General features: G+C 42.4%; 1 protein-coding gene across 1 annotated transcript in view; it reads left to right on the plus strand.

Annotated features, from left to right (window-relative positions):
- The window catches only part of DEUP1 (deuterosome assembly protein 1), a 47,528-nt gene extending 39,743 nt beyond the window's left edge, over positions 1-7,785 (plus strand). The window contains exons 13-14 of the mRNA XM_086473674.1: positions 757-1,057; positions 7,615-7,785. Of these exons, the coding sequence (XP_086329800.1) occupies positions 757-1,057; positions 7,615-7,785 (472 nt within the window). The remainder of the gene's footprint in view (positions 1-756; positions 1,058-7,614) is intronic.
- Positions 7,786-23,627: the final 15,842 nt, after the last annotated feature.

Below are 23,627 nucleotides of genomic sequence, written 5' to 3' on the forward strand. Positions count from 1 at the left end.
GTTATCATTAGATCAGTAATAGTATGGCCGTAAAAATTAGTGTTGCAGTAGAAATGCAGGATCGAAGATTCCTGTACTATATTTTAATGTCACTTACTTAAGCACTTATTCTAATTCTAGCTATTCGAACATAGTTTTTTAAGGTGATATTAGATAAAAATTTACTAATTATCCAACTACTAATAATAGGTTTTGTTTCCCATCTCACTTATACTTTTGTATTTCATTCCCTCTATCTGAGTGGCTAAATTCAGCCTGGTTCCCGTCATGCTGTAAAGCGAGTTATCAGGACCTGGCTGAAGAGCGCTTACGTGGCTTCTTCCACGGAGCAGCTAAAGGGATGACAACCTTTGGCAAAGGAGGGGTAACAAACAGTTGAAGAGTATTGGTAACTTCGATACCTGAAGTGAGGTTTGTGTTTCAGCTCTTGTCCTGCCACAATTGTATGGCAAGGTTACTCAACTTAAGCTGCAGTGAAAGGGCTTAAATTAGTGTGATTTAAGTCACAGCTTAAGTCACAGCTGAAGCAGACAAAGAATGCACACTCCGGCATTTACAGGAACTTAGGTGGGAAGTTGCTAAATTGCTGCAACTTGGTAATGCTTAATCTGATGCACATAACGTGATGCATGAAGCAGTTTGAACAGCTAAGTAATCAAAATCACATAAACAAATAAAAATAAAAAAGCTTGGCTTTGCTGTGATAGCTTCGAATTTTAACCAGTTTTCATACCTTGATTTTTTATTCTCTCTCAGAACTTTCCAAAAGAAAGATGCATGGGAAAAGGAACGCCAACAGACTGCTGTGTTCACAGCCAGTGGATGCCACAGAAACTCTAGTCCTGCTTTATACGGCCAAGGCGGTATCACTGGTTCAAAAAGTGATCGCACTTTATCTTCTTATACACTGGACAGAGGTCATGAAAAGAAAACAGATGATGAATCTCCATCACCACCGATGGGGTATCCTTTGGGCTTCAGCGGGCTGTTTCCTGAAAAGGGCCGTACAGGCAGCTTACTGAGCCCTGCTCACAGTGCAGAAGAAATAAACTTATCAGTAAGTAACTGTTTCCCTATAACACATACATTCTGAAAGGTACATCTGTGGAGCAAATGCAGCCCTGGAGGAGCCAAAAATAAGATCACCACTGTTGTCGTTATTATTTATACAGTGCTAGCCCAGCAAAAATGGAAATACCTTATCCTGGCATAAATGCAGTTTTTCTGAAGATTAAACTTCCCCTACTGGGCCATACCTCTGTACTAATAACGATGGTGATAATTACCTGCATTATGTGACTGTGAAAGAGATTTCTACATTTTTGCTCATTACTTCCTATATTGGGGCACTCTGCTTCATATTGCCTTGTGTAAGGGCACTCTGCTTTAAGTCTATTTCCATAATGCCTGAAAAACGTACTGCCTTAAGTGCTGTTCAACAAACCAAGTTTCTACGGCATTCGGTAGATGAATGAAATTAGAGGAATCGCAGCAACTATCTTCTGTGTGTTAGCTGTTGTATTTAAAATGGAAAAGAAATTATAACTGCTGTAATCCTTATTTTTCTTGAGATGAAACAGTAATAGCACAGCATTCTTTCTTTCAGTCTTCACAGGCTAGAGATTACCGACGTCCACGACAAGCGGGATAAATCTCAGTTTGCCTAGAGCAACTTCTTAGGAAAAACCTCCCATAATTCTTTGACTTTAGATCTCTCTGTAAATTTGAGCTTTATCCTCTTCCTTAGTGTCTTCTGTTCTTCCTTAGGCCTCCACTACAGGCCACTATTTTATTCCACTTGAAAATTTAGCACTTATTTTCCAGACATCAAACCATGCAACCACACCATCGCCAAGTAATAGAACTAACAAGATTAGTAAGGAATGGACTGTAGCCATCTCTCTGACCAGCTGTGATATGTGCATCTTTGTACCCAGGAGATCCTGAACTGCAGGTGTGTGGCTGAGCCTTTAGAGAGAGAAGGGGGAAGACTTGAGCATTTACTGGAGGGGAACCAATACACAATTTTCTTGCCACTTGTCACCTTAAGTAGGAGAGAAGAGGCATCATGACACCAACAATCATCTTCAAGCAGTTTGTGGTGGTCGTAGCCCAGTTCTGCTGTCCACTTCAGAAATGGGCACACATCCTTTCCTATCGGAGATGTGGCTGCTGGAAGGCTGTCTTCATAGTCCGGAATCTCACTGATGACAAGGGAGCACCACAGGGATGGCCTGCCTGGGATGCTGGGACTGCAGTGCAGCCCTTCGCTGACCGTGGTCCAGCAGCTATGTCACGATAGTCAGAAAACAGTGAGAACCACATAGTTCTGGGTGTTCGACCTCACCTCCATCTTTATATTCTTACGCTTCACAGGACTTCTAAGTAAATGGCTTTTGGTTTCTCATGGCTTGAGAGTTTTACTCTTTAAATTGCTACCTGTGAAAAGAATTGTTTGGACTTTTTCAGGAGAGTCTGATAGACACTAGTTCTCCTCCTCTCTTCTGTCTGAAGTGTCAGACAGACACCAGACTGCAAAGCTTCTGTTTCCAAACAGCCCAGGGGAAATGTCCGTTATGAGACACTTTTGCAAGCTGCAGGAAAAGGGTGTCCCAGCTGGCACTGAGGACAGGATCAATGCCAAGACAGTTGACTGGATTATAAGGAAAAAGGTTTCCGGCTGGTGTGTGGGCAAAGTACGTAATGAAACTATTAACCAAGGGATATTTCTCGTACAGAGAGTAAGTCCAAATCAGTGGCATCGAAGCAGGTACAAGTTCAGAAGTTAGCCAAAATGAAATCATCACTCAGACTGACACTGGATACCACAGCTTTAGTGAAGAGAGGATTCAACAGTCTGTTACTCTACAGTTCTGCATTCAAATGCAAGGCCATTGCATTGAGGAGAAAGAGGAAAAAAACCCCGTACAGTATGTTCTTTGACAGAGCTTTCAGAACTGATGTTTCCTCTAAGTAAAATCTCCAGTATATTAAAAACTTCTGAAGATGTTATGAGGGACCATTTTTCTGAAGAATATTTGAAGCACCAATAGAAGACATTGGAATTGCAGGTGATGTCCTGATACCTACCAAAATTACTCTGTTGGTATTTAGGGAAGAGGGAAAATAGAGACTCTTAGTAAGTGTTCCACTAGAACCTCTGTCCCTTCATATTCTTACTTAGAGGTTACATGTGCAGAGAAAGTCACTCTTGCCTTAGAGTAAGCTAGAAAGCTGAGCTGGAAGTTCCCATAAGCCCAAAAATTCTTGTTTCGAGGCTTTCCAAAAATCTAGGGAAATACTTTTTCTCTGAACAGTACTTTGGGCTGTGCTCTCTTTCTGAAATAAAAACAACTTCAGAAAATGGTTGCCTGATCCATTCCCAGTCTCTGGGAAGACTATTCCATAGAGCAGTCCAATGTCCAGCTTCAGAAAATAAATAAATAAATGAATAAATAAAATAGCCAATAAGATTATTTGCAGCTTCGGAAGAGTCCACATCTACACCATTTCTTCATTTCGGCTGGAGCAGGCAGTTATATACATTGTGCTTCCTGATCTGGATCTTTAACTTTTAGTCACAAATACCTTCTCATGTTTCTCTTCAGACCATGGACAGACATTGTCTGTTCTTGCTTTCAAGACTTGGAAAGACAGAAAGACTTAAGCTGTAGCAAGAGAAAATTAAATTAGGCATTAGGAAACTTTCCAACATTAATGATGGGAAATTGCTTAATAAATAGATTGCAATAGGAAGTTGTGGAAATTCTACCACTGGGCATTATTAGGAATGATTTTGACAGTCTTGATCCTGCCCTGAGGCATGCTGTGGTCTATGTCTCTCTTAGGTATTACTGTTACCTAGCCGGTTAGGTACTTAGGCCCTCTAAAAGCCTTCCTACATCGCTTGGCAATTTCCCAGGCGTCTCAATTTTGGTTTTCATTGAGCAGAAGCCTGTTGAAGGCAGGCATCTGTACTGCTGCCTGAGATGTACTACAGGGTAGGGTTAGAGGAAACTACTCCCAAAAGCCCCCAGGTTTAATCACAGCAAGACTAAAATTAGCCAGACCAATTTCTAATCTTGGTATTACAAGAACTTTCCTGGACTTTCTACTTGACAGGGCTAAACATGAGAAGGCTTTAACACTGGGATTTGACCACTCATGATTTAACCACTAAAAGTTAAAACATCGCAAGTGTGAAAGCTTTCTTACTGCCCTGCTAAAGGTGCATCCAAGAATGCTGGGACAACTCACAGGGCAAGAAGGAGATTAACTGCAGGCAAATTAATTAGGCAGTCTGTGAGAGAGAACAGACCCAGCTTCCCAAAGTGCTTCTCCTCAGGAACCCAGAGTTAATTCATAAGCACTTTGGGTAGTTCCTGCTTAAGGAAAATACATATTTAGCACATATTTCATATGTGGAAATATGCATCTCTATCTCCTTCACTTCCAGCAAGTGATGAGGCAAACAGGTGATTATCATTACCGGTATACACCAAAGAAATATGGGATCAGCTGACACGGTAGAAATGAAAAATTATAGTCCTTGTTGCCTAACTACCCAAATGAGTTAGGCTCAAAGCTTACCAATGAACCCATTTTTACCCAGCTCCAGTTAGAAAACCGAAAGACATAAAAGAAGTGTTATCTGAGGAAAAGAAATTCAAAACTAGGGACCATGAATCTCATCTGAGACATGGATTAAAGCAGTTTCTTTATGGTTTTTCTTCCTCAGGCACTGAAAGAAAAGACAATAAAGAACATAGTGAAAGAACAGACCAGAGGCTTGGAAAGCAAAGCTTAGCTGCCAACAAGAAATGTTGCCTTTTAGACTTGTTTAGATACAACCTTCTCTCAAAGTACATAAACCCCAGTGCATTAGGGATCTATCTAAAATGATAGCCAGTGATGTCTGACCCTCAGGTAAGGAGCTGTAGGGAACCCTGATCTGCTTATTCCAAGTGGTAAACATTCTTCTCTCAACTCTGGGGAAATGCAGAAATGCTTCATTTGGCGTTTACAGTGTATTTGAAGAAAAAAACACATCAAAGTGTCGGTTGAAGCAAAGGACACTACCATTTTAGGAAGAGAGCTTGATCATGAGGCCAGTATGTTTCCAACGACAAGTCAGCAATTGTAAACATTGTTATTATGAATCTCTGAGAATCTGTCATAGCTTGATATAACATTTCTGAAGACCAGCACCCATGTAAATCTGCTGTCCATATGGAAAAGGCCGACATGACTTTTTTTCTCCAGGTGATGACACCTATTAAATTCATATTTCAGATTCACATTTTCCCAGTTTCTTGCACTTCTCACTGAAAGTATTTTATTTGCTCAGTATTGAATCGGTGATTTCAGAGCTGGTATTCAGTAAGCGAAACACATAGTGATTCTTTAAGTAAAGCCTCCAAATCCAGTGTCTTCTTCATAATACAAAAGCCTTCTTCAAATACTTCAAAATAGTACTGCCAACTCTATCAGTGAATCCAAGTGTCACAAGGAGACACATTTGTGATCTAGCCTATGAAGGAATAAATGTGCATGTAGCCATGGCATTCAAAATCTGAGGAACAGTTCTTCATGTGAAAACAGTGATGATTTATGGATGGGAAATCATGCCTGTGTTTCTGAGGAAAAACAGAAGTCGGGTGATCTCCCTCCAGAGCTTCTCAAACATTGGAAGATTAACATTCTTTCTTATCCCTGCTAGTGCAGGGTCTGGCAGAAGAATGGCACAAAGCGATCCAATACCTTTGGGTTCCTTGTTCCTACATGGCAAATTAAGTCACTTTTTCTTCCCTGCCCCATTAAAATACTAATTTGGAAGGACTTAAAAAAGGAAGATTCTGCTTTATCTTTGAAATTCATTTCAGGAGCCCTATACATCAGGAAGCCAGTCTTGCTCTAGAAGGATGGTATTGCATTCAGAATTTATTTCCAGCTATCGTATACTTGATGTACTTGGAAAAGAAAAGAGGTTTCCTATAGGGAATCTCTAAATTTCATCTCAAGGCCTGCTGCAAAGAGTTTGAATAAAACGGTGCTTTAAAGCATTTATCTAGTTAGTATCTTTTGGCCTGAAAAGCTGCTAAAGGGTGGTTTTAAACCAGGCTGAAAGCAAAGACCAAATCTGCCTCTAGTTGCCGTGGAAATAGGGAATGTCCCATCCTGATACAATGGAGCCTAGAATAAAAGTTTACAGGTGTAATAGAACTGGCCTTTTCCACAAAATATGTGAATATTTAAATCATTTGAAGCCATTTCTATTTGATGTGCTGACAGATGAACTCTCCTTTTTACAATCTAGGAAAAACAAAACCAGAGATTCTAGAGTAATAACTCAATCTGAAACTATTTAACATATGGCTTAATTAAGATAATAAATTACAATCGTCTTTCTCAATACATTATCATATAAAGACAGGAAATTATCTTTCTGTTACTCGTTATTACAGCTTCTATACTAAGTTTTTTCTCAGTTGACTGTTTAAAATTCACGTCACAAAATTGTATTTATCTATGCAAATAAACATTCAATTTATTTAAACAAGCACACTATCTTTAGGCAAAGAAAAAATATTTCATATTTCTTTTGAAAAAGACATTCCAATGAATTAGGAGGTTCCACGTTAACATAAGGAAAAACTTTTTCACTGTGTGCACTGGAACAGGCTGCCCAGAGAGGTTGTGGGGTCTCCTTCTCTGGAGACATTCAAAACCCACCTGGATGCGTTCCTGTGTGACCTGCTCCAGGTGAACCTGCTCTGGCAGGGGGGTTGGACTAGATGATCTTTCGAGGTCCCTTCCAACCCCTAACATTCTGCAATTCTGTGAATTCATCTTATGTACTAGCAAAAAGAATTAACAAAAATTGCTGCTTAAAAATTGCTGCTTAAAAATTTAGAACTTGTTCCAGCAAAGCCTCACTCATGTCCTTTGCTTTATACAACTCTGCATCCCATGACAACCATTTTAAGACCAATTTTGGTATGGTTTGTGTCTCAGTCTACTAAATGCTCATTAAATGGAAAGATTTTTCAGTGAACTACTTGCAGCAAATAAAATTTAGTGCATTCTTCAAACTAGCAGGGCTTGAAGCTGACAGTACTGAAATGAGCATAGGTTTTCTTCCTTTCCTCAGAAAGCATCACATCACAGAAGCAGAGAGCTAAAATTACAGGAGGCAATCAGCAGTACCCAACACTAGTTATATTCTGTAATTCCAAAAGCCAGATTATTGTCCTCTGTCCTGGTCTAAATTATACAAGTGACAAACATAATCTTTAGCCGATCCAAAGATTTTGGAGGTTCTGAAGCAGCTTAATTCTGTCTAATGGCATATTAAAATTTTAAATGGTAAATCTACATCCTAATGCTGTGAATATCACAGGTATTCAAAGATCATGTTCACATTATGTCATTTAGGCACCTGAATACCTTTCAAAATGTATGCTCCAATTCATGTTTTCATGGAGAGTTATAAAGCATTACAGCGTTATTTGCTGCTATAGGTTAAGATGTTTTTCAAATCTAAAATTTGATAATGCAAACATGCTCTAGTACCTGCTGGTTTTTACTAACCATGATTTTCTGTTCATTGCTCAGTCACCCCCTGAGATGTCCTTCCTTGCAACAACAGAAAAGTTCCTTCAAGAGGAAGAGAAACACACAAGGGAGTTTGAGGAACGTTTAAATTCACACCTTGAAGAACTGCAGAGGCATTCTGAAAATACGCTAAAAAAATATGTCAGGATACAGCAAAGCAGGCATACTTAAGCCAGTCGCACAATTAAGAAAATAAACCCAAAAATCACCCATGAGTTTCTTCAAAGGAAAATCTGCAACAAGCTTCTTAATGTGTTTAGGCACATTGCCAATAGCATGTATTTTTAACACCAAGGTTTCAATAAGATAATCGTTATCCTACAGATTTAGGTATATTGTAACTTGACTATCGTACTCTAAACATATTCTAAAATATACAGGTTGGTTTTGCATAGTTAAATTGTGGGCAGCAGAGACCCTGTTGCAGCACTGTAAATTAAGTAAGATACTTTCAATTCTGTGAGGTACAGAGGGCTAATAAGTGGAATTATCCCCTTGAAAATATAATCAGCCAAAAGAAATTCTCTAGATTGCACAGAACAAAAATAACAGGGGCCTTTAGCCATGTCATAGCTCCTAGCATAAAGAGCTTATCTATGCTCTGGTTATTCTTGGCTATAGAAATAACCCTTGGGAGAAATAACCCTCGAAATGAGAAGCCTGAGCTCGCTCTTTCTTACCCTCTAAGCCATGCAGGTCCATGAGAGGAGCTTGAACAGACAGAGCACGTACTTTGAAACCACCCATATTACCCCTTTTACCAGACCTGTAGACTTCACCGGGGGCAGAGCCTGATCTCAGGTGCTTTACATGCTCCACGTTAACACTTGACAATGTTTAAATCCTGTCTTCAAAAGCACCTGGTTTGGTATTGATGTTTTGATACTATGTTGGCTCATCATTTAACTGCACTGGAACGGAGAAAAAATCTTCAACTTCAGATAACTTGTGGTCAGTCTTAGGTAAGGGCCTAAATTCTTTATCTTTTTCAACAACATAGGAAAAAATTATGAAACTGAACAGAGTTAATTCAACTTCATGTGCCAAAAAAATGCATTATGTTGAGACGCCTTTTATTTGCAATTCATACTGAATTCTATTGCTGTGCAAGCGAAACAGAAATTACAGACAGTGTTGATGAACAACCAGTTTCAGTGAAAGAGATACTGAAGAACTGCTTTCCAGCATATACTGTTGCCAACTTCCTGGAAAAATCTGGATAAAAATAATACCAGACTGTCAAACAGCTCCAGTTTGTGAGTGAAAGCAGTCTTATTAATATTCAAGACCACAGCAAAAATGTAAATTGTTTTTGGAAGCTGTATTTCCATTAAGACAAAATACACTACATCACACTTACACAAAACACCAAGATTTTAAATACCAGTTTGGCTTTTTTGCAATAAAATGAGTAATGAAAATGAGGACATCAAAGAACCTTTTACAGAAAAATTCAGGAAAATTACTAGACTCAGCTGGAGGAACGAGGGCTGAATAAGAAGATGATGGAAGGACATCTGAACAAACTAAATATACATGTGTCCTCAACGGGAGATGCATCTGGGAGTTCTAAAAGAACTAATGAAGAAAATTAGGAACGTCTGGAAAAGAAGCTAAATTTCAAGCTGGAAAAGATTTGTAGAAGCAAAGACAGCAAAATGTTGTCTTTCAGAAGGGCAAGAGAAATAAAATATGGGCTATTAGCCAGTTAGCCGATTTGTTTTGCCACTGCAAGATTTAAACATATGAGAGAGTATGTATGCTCCAGATCTTCAAAGAAATGGCTGTGTCTGAGTCCAGCCCAGGCCTGAGGATCCCTCTCACGATACAGGTTTCTGTGATGATATAGAATGAATGATTGAAATTATCAAAAAATGAGTAAGATTTTTTTCTAAAGCTTTTTAGGATCTGGCCAAGCTACTAACTTTGGCTAATGAAATCAGAGTTAGTTTCAGCCTGGCTTTTGTGCAACGCCATCTCATGAACTCCCTGTGAAAAGCACTGAAGACTGCACAGTACCTGTACCTGCACAGGCCCTTTGGTTACTGTTCTTTCCTTATTATGCCACAAATGTGCTGAGAGAGCGTGGCTCAAAGTGCCATTTGTTTCACACATACTTACCCGAAAGGTCACCCTTCTCTTTGCTAGCCAAAATCGGCAAAATCATCATCTGACAATCCCCAAGTTAAACGAGCCCCTGGCTGCCGGAGCACAGAGCCACACCGCGGGTTCTGACTACTTGAATTGTACTGCAAGGCAGAAACTTGACTGAGCTGGTGAGAGGTTTCTGAAGGAAGATCTGTATCCCTGATGTCATCACGCCAAGAAGAGTTTGTCCAACATATATCACATTTCAAGTTACTTGGAAAACTTATTCAAGAATGATGGACAGCAGAAATTAATAAACACTGAGAAATGATACACTTATGAACAGGGATGTATGTATATTGTAAAAAAAAAATGAATAATCAGAAGGGTCCAAGGCAATAAATATCTGAAAGCACCAATAAAAAAAAAATATTACTCATAAATTCGTTTGACAGGACAAGGTGCAATGTACAGATCACCCAAAGCATACAGAAAAATTCTGTTCTCCTTTGTGAATAGCTGGGCAATGGAAAATTCTTGTAAGCTGCTGGGCTGCTTTTATGATTTTTCAAAGCTTTACTGAAAAGCATTTTTTTGGCTCCCAGTTGAAAGACTTGTTTTAAATAAAAAGAACAATGGTTCAGGCTGCCACCAGCTTTTGTCACTGAAGGAAAAACAGAGGTCACGTACACACAGGTGCCAACATGTTTCATCGAGATATAACTTCGAAATAGTTGGTGGTGTAAGAGCTGCCAGACCATTGCTGTCCAATTCACTGCCCGAAACTTACTCTGATGGGGCTGTCAGTGAAACGACAGTAACTGAACAAAAACATTTAAAAGTGGCTCACATGAAAGTCGGGCATTTAGCACATTTTCTTCCTACCATTTCTTACGCTCTCCTTTTTTGTATGGGAAATCGAAGAGCATAAGAACAGGAGAGTGTGGGAGGGTGGGTACTCTGAACCATGCAGGGAGGAATGCAAACAACAGCAGCAAAACACAAATGAACACAAAAACGGACTAACATCACGAAGGATCACAGGCACGGCTTCTTGATTTTCCGATGGGTAGACTTAAACAATGGCTTTAGCTGACCCAGTCAAAGGCTAACACACCTCTGCCGTGATCAGGGATACTACAGAAAGTGCCTAACCCCCCAGCCTCACTCTTCTGGCTTTATCGTAGTGTAGCTGCTTGTAATTCCTGATTTAGCAGTGGTACAGTAACGCAGACTCAAGCCTGCCGCCACTTAGTGGTGCAGAACTCGACGAAACACCACCAGTGGGAATGAGAAAGGCGTCATCAACAGAGACTGTCTAACGAGTTGAGCCCCGGGTGATTTCACATCTATGGCATGTCACGGCAGGCATCCAAGTTGTGTTTACGCAGCCAGCTCAAGGATGTGCCAAACTCCGCTCAGCCCTGCTGCCTTCTGCCCGGGGGTGTCCCAGAAGAGGAAGGAGGCAGAGGGGGAAGGTCCTTAGCCTGTGTCGTACAGATGATGGGATTATGTTCCCGTCTGGCTTTACAACCTACCACAGCCAATTATATCATTCACGATCACTTTTTTTCCATTTAATTCTATCCCAAACAGCTATCCACACCAGCTGCCTTGTGCTAGGTAAGTTTTTTTGCTTCTCATGCACAGCAGTCTGCTGAGAAAATGCTAGGTTAGAGATTGCTCATAGCAGAGCTCGGCTGAATTGGCCAAACCAATGTGGGAACTGTGTGTTGTTTTTTCCTCACTGTAGGGTTCAAATCTCAAAGTTCACTGTGCCTGAGTTACTATTTAATCACTTGGGCACCCTCAAATCCATAAATAGGCTGTAATTGCAGGTACTGCATCTAAATTTCTGCTAGTGGATTGAGCAACGCTCCTAGACGCTGATACACCACGCGCCAGTGTCCCTTCCTAAACCAACAAACCAATCGGTTTGTTCCTCTAATCTGCTCTTAACCAAACCGCCAGGGGCTTTGAAACAGATCTCTCAACAATGTGTTTGCTCAGGTACCTTATGAGAACATGTTTGTGTGCAAAGAACACTCCTAAACCGTCCTGTCACTGAGTTTCCTGTGACAGATGACAGAGCACCGGAACAGGCTGCCCAGAGAGGCTGTGGAGTCTCCTTCTCTGGAGACATTCAAAACCCGCCTGGACGCATTCCTGTGTGCTCTACTCTAGGTGCTCCTGCTCTGGCAGGGGGGTTGGACTAGATGATCTTTCGAGGTCCCTTCCAACCCCTAACATTCTGTGATTCTGTGATTTACTTGACTTGAACCCTTGTGCAATCTCAGATGAAGGAAGAAATCCTACAGAAGTTCTTGGTATCCCACATAAGCACCATAACAAGAACTTTTTTGGTTCAAACTTTTCAGCCAAATAAAGGTGGTGCACAGAAGGCAACATCAGCCAGTGGTTCCACCTGTAGCGATGATGAAGACGCTCAGCTGGGACGTGGATGGCAGGACTTCACTGGTGCACAGCGTGTGAACTGGAACCACCTGCCCTGGTAAGAAACTTCTGTTAAGAAAAATCTCTGCGACATAGATCCAAACCAGAGAATCAAAGTGCAGGCTCTAGTTCACACCTCTCAGAGCTACGGGAGCATCCAAACCTGTTCATGTACCATCTGGGCACCAAACAGAGTCTGAAAAAAGAGCAGTGCATTTTCTCTGCCGTACCTATTTACAAGTGCTGTTTTCTGAACAGCAGGATGGGAATACATAAACATTTTCTTGTAGATGGACTGAAACAGAAGACTGAGAGCCAATTTCTCCAAGTTCTGATAATATGTGTAGTTCTTCCCTGAGACCACAGGCAGCGTCGCTGGCTTCTCCCACGTGGTTTTGGGGAGCTGGGGCCATGTGTAACACAGATGGGCACTGATCCACTGCAAGAATACTTGACACAATTCCTTTATTTTCATAGCACTGCGAAGACATTTATAAAACTCCATTCAAACCTTGATCTTTAAGTATTTGACTCAGATTTGATTTATGCTTTGAAAAATTAGTTTAAAAAAATTGCTTCTGTAACTTGATTTATCAGAAGGCAATGGCAGGTTTTTAATGACTTCACCTGATAATGAGCACTCTTGGAAACCATAAGACACTGCTGAAGAAGTATCTCAGCATGAGTTTTCTGGTAAAACACTTATAATAAATCGTTCCATTTTGCCCACAAGCTATTGTGTGCTGGGAAAAGGTTTGAAACCCTATTTCTAAAACATTTTTGAAGGCAACTGACAGTTGTAGTAATACATACAGTTAAAAAACCAGAGACACAGTTGCACCTTCAGCTGAGAAGTTCACAGGAGTTGACATTTGGGCAACTGCCATTAATTTACTTCCCGATTATTTCCCAGTGATTTTTGACAGTTTCTGTCTACAGAGGCTTCATACCATTTTTCCAAATGCGCATTCTCACATACAATACTAGCAAAAGGGAATTTGGTAGAAAATGTCAGATTCTAACTTGTTTACCAGAGAAAAATATTTTCTTTTTCTTTAAGAGTCAAATTATGAAATCAGTTCTAGCTTCTGCATAAGGAACACTGAGGATGTGTAACACTATTTTCCTCTCAATTAGCAGTAAAACTGCACATTTCAGGGAACTGAAATACACAGTGTCCCTTACTAGCATTAAGCTATAGGTTCATATTAATAAACATTTAACTCCAAAGAGATTATTACTGTGACCTGAAGAATTTGCAGATGACAAGAGACAAAGGGAGGGCATAAGAAAAAGCAGCAGAAATGAAACATCTGATTAGAGAAGTAATCTTAAATACTATCTAACCCAACTGATCTTTTGCCTATTTAGTTGTTATCAGCCAGTTAATTGCTCTTCCGTGTCACAGACTCTACTCTTGCAGAAACTGAAGGGGGGAAAAAACGCACATAAGGACTCTGAATAGTTTCAGGGAAGGCTTCCCAAATTATAAAATTATTGCTTAAAAAAGCCCTGCAGGTGGAACGGACTAAAATAAACCTGCTACTCAGAGATGGGCAAGTCACAGGGACTTTGTTAGAGCCGTCAGAGAGTATCACAGAACGAGCAGGGAGAGGAAAACCTTGGTTAAGAATCTATGGAAGGGGACAATGAGGAGAAGGAATCTACAGAGGAGGTTAGCAGAAGCCTTGCTTCTATTCCAGATGCCCAAGACACCAAGCACCCTGCAGAACACACATATTTAAACTACACACGCTTTTGTTCACTTCCCCAGGCACAGATCTGATTCAAGCTGAACACCCTTCAAAAAGGGGCAAACTATCAGAGCTCCATCGCAGCCATCCCTGACTGAGGATAAAATTAGGACAAGACGGATTTGGCACCTGGTAGAGGAGAAACAGCTGGGAGATGACACAGACCAAGCAATTGCTTTTACAGAGGCATCATTTCAGATCTCTCCAGTTGAAGCAAGCGGTTCTTAGGACCAAAGCACAGACAATTGCCAGTCTCAGTGCACGGCTCGGTGAGCACGGGGGCTCCGCAGCAGCAGACTTCCCGCTGGTTGCCTGGTGGGCAAACCACGATGACCATCTTGTCCGTGTAGTTCCTTGTGCATATATCCCAACCGTGCTGCGAGCGGGGGGAGAACATAAGCAACCTAACTGTTCATCCACTCTTCCTTTTAGTTTTTAGCAAATTTTGTATTTCAAAAACATCTTTGTCTGCAGGGCCAGTTTAATACCAGGCACTACCGACAGCGAGCGTCACTAGCTGTGCCCACCCCAGCATCACTGGGTATCTGTCTCATTCTGAACTGGGTTAGGGTACAGCTGGCCATGGGCTCACCCCGCTGCGGGAACACGGGCCTTGGGGCAGTGTTTTGGCGCAGGGAATCGCGTTTGCTTGCCTGAACCGCTGCTTTGCCAAACAACCCCGGCTGGCAGCAGCGTTCCGGGCTAATGCGGAATGCAAGGCACGGTCTTCCACTGGCACGTGTACAGACAGTCCCACTGACCTCACTGGGAGCGTCCCTGGGCCGCAGGACGGCACGTCAAACGAAGATCCGAGGGGTCTTTGAGTTTTGGCACAGAAATATTCCCTGCTACGCTTCAGTGCACTGTAGCATCACACTCTTCCTTGCTTGGCCTGTCTTTACGCAGCAGTCAAGAGTTCTCAAATTCCCTCCCCAAAGTCTTCTGAAGGTTAATGCTTACTGAGTGCCTTAAAATACTTGGATGAGAAACGGCTGTAGAAGAATACAGGATCATTGAAGCATTTTGATCAGAATCTATAGCTTGATTTCCCGGAACAAAACTGCCCAAGCTGTGCTCACAGCTTCCTTTAAGTGAGGGGGATGTCACAGGACAGCAGCTCGTTTCAGCAAATCGAGACCTATGTTATACTAATGTTACTCTTCCTTCCTTTCAAAAAAAAAAAAAATATTCAAGGGCTGTATCCAAAATCATCTTTTTATTGCCACTTACACAGATTTAAATACTGAACATTCGGATAAACAACTATCTGTGTTTATGTAATCTGTCATTAGTTACTTCACCATAAACTGGAAGAATCTCCCTTGCCAACTTCTGCAAGACTCCTTCCGGTGGATCCTGAAGTATTCACTTTGCATGTTGGCATCTCACAGCAAGAAGAAATTCTTTTTGAGTGAAATATCTAACGTTTAATGAAAAAATTATTACACAATGTAGGCTTTCAGAATAAATCACATTTTTTGCAAAATAATTTCAAGATTCCAAGTAAGACTTCTCTCTTTTATTCAAAAAATAAATATATCCTTTCTGAATCGTATGACGTTAAGCACAAAGAAGAAATGTACTTCTTTGGAAGTTCTGAAACAGACATACCAGAGCTCATGGGAGCAACATTATCTGTAACAGTAATAAACGCTGAAAGCTGATTTTTTACAAATTTATAGCAGAACACGACTTCCTTTTACAATATAGAGCTTCAAACAGATTTAAGAAAAACACCATTTTAAAAGTCTGAAAGGCACATGAACTGGAGCATAAAACGTACTGGCACGTTCACTAATACGTTTTATGTTACATTCCTACAGAGAATCTGCGGGGCCCCAACCACGAGAAAGACTGAAAATACCAGCAAGTTCCTCTGTAAAGTACTAAGAGAGTGGCAGAGAGTTCCTTTTGGCTCTTGGTAAAATTATTACTACCCCAAAGCTAGAAAGTCTGAAAAGTTGCATCATTCAGTTGTATTTGGACGAGTCGCTACATAAACAAACACAACAATCAGCAGAACTACAACAGCCAGCGTGGGGAGCACGACTGTGGTGATTTGTTGCCGGGCCTCTTGCATCGCCTGTTTTCTCTCCTTTTTATCTTTGGAGGTCTCTTTTTTGGGTTTTCCTCTTAGCTGCCTCATCCTCCTCTTAGGATCTTTTGTTCACCGAAATGGGTGAGCGAAGGGAGCTGAACAGCAGAAAATAGTCCAAGGTCCTTTGAAACAAGGGGTTGAAGAATTCCTTCTCCTTCAAGTGGTTGGCTGTGCAAGGAACTGTAAGAGAAGGGAAAAAAAAACAGTTCTTTTGAGCACGATCTACACATATTCCAGTTATTAAAACCATTTGCAGCTCCACTTGGCAACTCTTTTATCCAACTGGCACCAATATCTGTGCAGCTTCTTCCAAGGAAACAAAATCGCAATGCGCTTGCTCAGCTCATCGCTAACCCCTTCCCCACAAAAACTACAGCCGTTCATCGCGGTGCGCGTCTTTGTCGGAGAGCGCTGAACTCGCACTCTGGGAAGCCAGAAACAAAGCCCAGCACCACACGTTTTACCCAAGGTAACACAGCTAAAGACTTAGTGAAAATGATAGGAATTACCCTCGCGTCAACACTGAGCGGCAGCTGCCCCTTCCTGCCACAGCAGCAGGCTCCCAGCTAAAGGTCAGCAGCTCCCCGCAAACGCGCAGAGCGAGGACGGGCGAGCACACGCCCAGCCACGAGGTGAAGCACTGAGCGTCTCACCCGCACCAGGTACTGACTGGAATACAGGGTGTTCTAACAGGGAGAAATGCGGGGAAAGGGCTGCTTAACTTACACTCCTGGTTCTGCTGCCGAAGAACGACGTCTAAATCATAACACTACTCAGTGCTGTCACTCTTACCACAGCTGTCATTTTTAGAAGAAAAAGATCCCAAGCGATAACCAGCCAGCTTACAAATCACTGGTGTAGGCAGGCAGCCATTAATAAGGCAGTCGCTCTGAAGTATCTACCAGGCCAGTTTTTAAAAGCAGAAGTATCTGTAAAGTGCGATTAACAAAACCAAGCCTCTCTGAAACATGGAGAATTAGTAGGTGTTTAACATTCCCATGCCCTAAGGTTTTTTGCCCCTAAGGTGCCTCCAGCCGTGTAATTCACCGACTGTGCGGGGCAGGGAGGGTGCCAACTTTTTGGCCTTATTGCTCTTTGCCACATCCCCCGTTTCTGCAGCAGCACAATAGCTGGACACAGGCCACATGCATCTCAACACAAATTTGGAGGGTAACCATTACTGGTGTTAAATACTGAGTTGAACTGAAAGCAAACTATGAACCGATGTTTTTCCATTACTCTCTAACGTACTGCAAATAAAGGGTATGTAAAAATTAGACGGTTAATGTAACTGCCTCTTTTCTTTCCCTCTTCTTTATATCAACATATAAAGATGATTTTAGAGTGTTGCTGTAGGCAACAAGCATGTGTCAACAAGCAAAACTCGCTCAGTTCACCACAGACACGATTTCCTCTTGTTGTGTCATCTCTGGTCAATGCTACAAGTTGTCATAGAATCATAGAACACTTCAGTTGGAAGAGACCTTCAAGATCATGGAGTCCAACCTTTGTTCTAGCTCTGTCAACACACTAAACCATGTCTCTAAGTACAACATCTACCTGTCTCTTAAACACCTCCAAGGATGGTGACTCTACCACCTCCCTGGGCAGGCTGTTCCAATGCCTGACAACCCTTTCAGTAAAGAAATTCTTCCTAATATCCAGCCTGAACCTCCCCTGGTGCAGCTTAAGGCCATTTCCCCTTGTTCTATCGCTTGTTACTAGCGAGTAGAGACTGACCCCCGCCTCACTACAGCTTCCTTTCAGGTAGTTGTAGAGAGTGATAAGGTCTCCCCTCAGCCTTCTCCTTGACTTATGACTACTTTTTTAAAAAAGCAAAGGTTTTCACTGAAAAGTGGGATGCTTTCTGTTGGTGTTAGCACTCAACCTTATTTGTCAGCCTGTCTACGGAAGCAAAACCAAACTAAAATGCTCATGTACAACACAAGAATCCTCACCTATAGGTGATGTGCAACCACAGAGGAGTTTTCATCCTTTCTCGTAACAGCAGCAAGCTGCCTGCTGTGAATCTCATCCAGCCAATAGGCTGGGGAGACATTGCACCAGTTAGGGTAAAATGTGGAATAACTGCTAATGTGAATTTATGGAAGTGACCAGACTATCACAGCAACCATGTGGTACTGGGAAATCAACAGCAAATCAGTGTGTCAGTGTTTCTGTCTTTACATGGTCCTTCCTGGATACAATCTAAATAAATAAATAAATAAATAAAAATCAAGTGTGACAGATTTCAGTGCTCAGCTGGATTCACCGATGCATCCCACACATCTTTCAAGCAGTTGTTTCTTCTGATCGTAAACTTTGCAAATTCAACCTGCACTCTGAGGCAAACGCTTCGTTTCTGTTTTGATAAAGCACAAACGGTGCTTGGGATTATTTTCAAAAGAAGAAACAATAAAGTTCAAGTCTTAGAAAGAACCGATTCCTAGAAGCAAGCTGGAGCATTAGAATCAAAATATGTAACAGATTTAGAGGGACCAGAAGTGGTCAGTGAACTTCATAACGGGGAGGTAAAGAGGAACTGGATGGAGCAACTACACCCTGTTCCAGTCTTTTAATCAAATGGGACTACTTCATTTCTAAACTTTTGTAACTGTTTCTTCTCAGCAAATCCTCACCTCTCTTGCTGATTCAGGGCAGACTCTTTGGTACTCCACCTTCTGCAAGCTACGGGTTTCTGGTTTGGTTTTGTTGTTTTATCTTTTCTCTAACTCTTGAATTTCCTGAGGTAAAAGAAACCTCTGGTTTACGCCTTCCATTTCTGTTCCCTCTCCTCCTGCTCTGGTCACAAGCTTTATTACCAAACTCTAGAAATCTACTATGCAAAATAAAGTTTAACATCTGCCCTTTGGGATAATTAGACAACCAGAGCATTTTAGGCTACAGTATTTTCATATTGTTTTCAGTCTCCACTGTTAATGTACGTCAGTGGGGTTTGTATCTCGATCACTCACAAGAGCCAAGAAGTGATGGACAGTGAAAGCCTTTGGGACTTTCTGTGTACCATAGTAACAAACAGGAGTTGCCATGAAACCAATCTCTCTGACAATAAATGTATGCCTTGCTCTACGTGGCATCACTTGCTGCCCAGACATTAAAAACATCAGGATGATTTTTAAAGTCTCTTTTGAATATTTCATTCTGAAGCAAAATTATACCAAGTTAATTACATACACTAGTTAACATCCGACGGCTTAGAACAGAAAGCCTTCCTGCAAATGTCAGCACCACTTGAATTGCAAGGCGATGCTCTCCAGTTTGGGAATCTGGCATCAATCTCCAAACCCGTTTCCAGTAGATTGGGTTACTTGGCAAAGATGGACTTGCACAGAAACTGGCCCACAGTTTTCAGAGATGAGCCTTAGGGTTCATCTTCACTGAAGCATAAAATGGAAGCAGTGAACCTCTGCAAGTTGCTGCCAGGCTCCTGCTGTCGCTAGGAGCCTGGACACGACTGCCAGCATCAGACAGTTATGGCAAGAGACAACGCTCCCCCACAGGAAAGGTCTGGGATGTTGTACATGCTGCTATGTTCATGTTGGTATGAAGCAGCCCTTAAAAACCAGGGCTCGGTTGTATAAGACAAAATTCTATGGGCCATGTTGTGTAAGCAGAGTCAGAAGAGCCACAGCCATCCCCTTCCACTGCCAAGCCTCTTACCAGCCACCCGTGGACTTCACTGGAAGGCAGGTGACTACTGACAATTATGGAAAGGAAAACCAGATACAGAAGGTACAGCAAGTCAGTGCCAGGGCCGGGATTACAACGTTAGGGTCTCGCTCCCTGTGGCGTGCACGGCCCACGAGACCAAATTATCTCACATTACTGAGCTACATCCTCCTTCAGCCAGTAACCACCCTGCCTGTGCACTGGGAAGGCTGACTCAAGCAAAAAAAGGGAGGAAATAACATAGCATTGGGATGGGCATAATTAACAGTCTAGTTAGCACCACCCATTTAAACCATCTCAGAGCAAGTCGCTGTCAGAAGGGCAATGAGGAAGCGATGTCCCACGGGTACTTCAATCTTGTGCAAAACTCTGTCCTTCATGACCAGCTGACCTCATGCTGCAGAAGAACTGGAAACTCACGTTTTCTCCTCAAATGGAAGCTGAGAGTTTCCTTTCCATTCCTAGTCTCCGAACAGGAGGGCTCACTGCAGGACACTGGACACATCACAGAATCATAGAATCATTTAGGTTGGAAAAGACCTTTAAGAACATCAAGTCCAACCATTAACCAAGCACTGCCAACTCCACCACTAAACCACGTCCCTAAGCACCACATCTACATGTCTTTTGAACACCTCGAGGGATGGTGACTCCACCACTTCCCTGGGCAGCCTGTTCCAAGGCTTGACAGCCCTTTCAGTGAAGAAATTTTTCCTAATGTCCAATCTAAACCTCCCCTGGTGCAACTTGAAGCCATTTCCTCTTGTCCCATCACTTGTTCCTTGGGAAAAGAGATCGACCCCCACCTCATTTCAACTTCCTTTCAGGTACTTGTAGAGAGTGATCAGGTCTCCCCTCAGCCTCCTCTTCTCCAGGCTAAACAACCCAGTTCCCTCAGCCGCTCCTCATCAGACCTGTTCTCCAGACCCTTCACCAGCTTCGTTGCCCTTCCCTGGACACGCTCCAGCACCTCAATATCCTCCTTGTAGTGAGGGGCCCAAAACTGCACACAGGGTTCGAGATGCAGCCTCACCAGTGCCGAGTACAGGGGCACGATCCCTTCCCTGGTCCTGCTGGCCACACTATTTCTGATACAGGCCAGGATGCTGTTGGCCTTCTTGGCCACCTGGGCACACTGCCGGCTCACGTTCAGCTGGCTGTCGACCAGCACCCCCAGGTCCTTTTCTGCTGGGCAGCTTTCCAGCCACTCCTCCCCAAGCCTGTAGTGCTCCATGGGGTTGTTGTGACCCAAGCGTAGGACCCGGCACTTGGCCTTATTAAACTTCATACAATTGGCCTTGGCCCATCGATCCAGCTTGTCCAGGTCTCTCTGCAGAGCCTTCCTACGCTTGAGCAGATCAACACTCCCACCCAACTTGGTGTCATCTTCAAACTTACTGAGGGAGCGCTCAATCCCCTCATCCAGATCATCGATAATGATATTAAACAGAACTGGCGCCAGTATTGAGCCCTGGGGAACACCATTTGTGACCGGCCACCATCTGGATTCAACTCCATTCAGCGCCACTCTCTGGGCCTGGCCATCCAGCTTGGTTTTTACCCAGTAAAGAGCATGCCCATCCCAGGGAAACCTCTTCACATCTTTAACCCAGACCCCAGGGAGGCAGCAGACTTCCCCAAGAAGTGGGTCCATTCTGCATATTGGGCCTTCTGTTCCCTTCGAACGGACTCTCCTATGACAATGACCCATCTTCTTTTTCTTTATGGAAGCAGTTTTGACGTAGGACGTAGACCAATGTAACCTCAGTGACACCTCCAAGCTAGATGAACCATCGTCCTTGTTATTGTTCGGTTCTAGTTGCAGAGCCTCATGCCTACCCTGCAAGGGCACCCGGGAAGGTGGGGTAGTCACAGGGGAGACGTGCCTGCGGCGCTGGGCAGGAACTTGTCACCATGGCCCCTGCTGCGCGCTCTCCGGCGCGTCCTCCTAACTGCTTCCCATTTCTCAACCTGGCCCAAGCATCTGCCAAGGCTGAAAATGATCACCAAACTAGTTCAACTACTGCTTTTACTGGAAAGTCAGCAACCCCCACAACTGGGAGGACTTTTGTAGGAACAGCAACAGAAAGGATTAAGAGACTCTAGCCAAAGTGCAATATCCGTAGTCCACAACAGCATAACAGGAGTCTGGCACTAGCCAGAGACTGTAACTTCACTTTCCTTTTATTAATTTTGCAATTTAAAATTAGATAATAAAATTGCATGGGGTGATGATATTAATTTTAAGTTCACTACAGCAAACTTTCCCCCTAAAGCAGGAGGAACCTGCTGACTAGAAAGAAACCATCTCAATTGCCAACTCAAGAAAATGAGTGTGGACTTGGTGTATTTGTTTGAAACATCCATTTCACAGAGCCTACTTATTCTCTGACACCACAGTGCTCCAACTCGACACTGAAAAGCCAAGGTTTCAAGTGTAACAAAAAGTTATTAACAAAATTAAAAAGTTCGAGCTACTGAAGACAAACCTAAAGATGTAACTCTTCAACATAATAAAAATTCACAAATTTAGTACCCTGGCTTGATGTCTAGAGCAATTACATTCCTCCTTGCCCATCATCCAAATTGCTTTTTATATCTAAAAGTGCTCTTCATTCTACTTCCGGGTTAAGTTACTCTGAATCATTTTTGCAGAGCTAACCTCAAAATCTAAAAGCACCAAACAGTGGACTTGCTGAAGTCACTCAGACCAATGCTGATGCATTTGCCAGCATCTTAAAGCAAGCCAACCGCAGTTAAGCAGGGATAATTTTGTATCAGAAGGCTGTAGTTAAACTTGCGGTGACTGCTATCCTTCACAACATATCAACAATCTTCCAACCAGAATTTACGGCAACCCTCTTGTCTCTCTTTTTTTTTTTTTAAATTCACCCTGACCATTAGTAACCTGCAATTAAAAGCTCCTCACACCACACATGACTATTCCTGCAAGCCAGGAACAGCAGCCTTGACTCGTGCTACACCAGAGCTTGCCGAATATTCCAATTCTGCATCTCCTATATGCAACATATGCACAGATTTCGTTCATCTGCACTTAGTGTAATCACACGTCTAGACGTCTAAAGAACTTATTATCGCCAACCTTACAGCACGAACCTATCAGCCATGTTAAGATGAATAATTTTTCTCCAAATCCAAAATTACAAGTGTTTGCAAGCCAATTTGGATTAACCCGGCCTCATGATCCCTCTACTAACACTGTAACATTCCTGGAACAGCAAAACATCTTGAAATTCATACAAACAATCTGACAAGAATTAATTTTTATAATTTAAATTTTCCCCTAGGGCCATGGATGTTACTGAGACATTAAAAATAAAAACAAACAACAAACCAGCAGACAATCAGGACACACTGTATTCAAACTGCCTGCAAGCAGTAGGGAAAAAGGACACAAGCACCTAAGCAGACAATACTGCTCAGATTATTTTAGTGTTAAAAAGCCCCAAAATCAGTAGTTTCCAATCCCCAGGACACAGCAGCATCAGAGTCAAGAACTAAAACCATCAAGCTTATCAGCTTGTTGCTTATTTTTGCTGCTGGGCTGATTACTTCAGGGTACTGCAGCCAGAGCTACTGTATGGAGGCTGGAAGAAGAGTCGAGTCCAAGAGATGGAAGGAGCAAGCAGTGAGGACCCCAGGGGCAAGAGGAAGCCTGGTTAGCAGGGAACCACTGCTCAGCACTGAGCCATCATTAAAACAGGAGATGTGGCCAGCTTCAAGATGCAGCTAAATGGGAATTTTAAAAAGAATTTCAGTGGGAGCTTGGGTCAGATTGACAAACAGCAATACTTGTGCACAGAGCTCTAGACGGGATCTCCAGAGACCTCGGTTCTGCACGCAGCCTTTCCACCCACACGGGTCCAACTCTGTCCCTTGTTTTTTAATTTGTGTTTCAGTTCTGGCAG

The sequence above is a fragment of the Leptosomus discolor genome, chromosome 1, assembly GCF_034619465.1.
Source record: "Leptosomus discolor isolate bLepDis1 chromosome 1, bLepDis1.hap2, whole genome shotgun sequence".
NCBI lineage: Eukaryota > Metazoa > Chordata > Aves > Leptosomiformes > Leptosomidae > Leptosomus > Leptosomus discolor.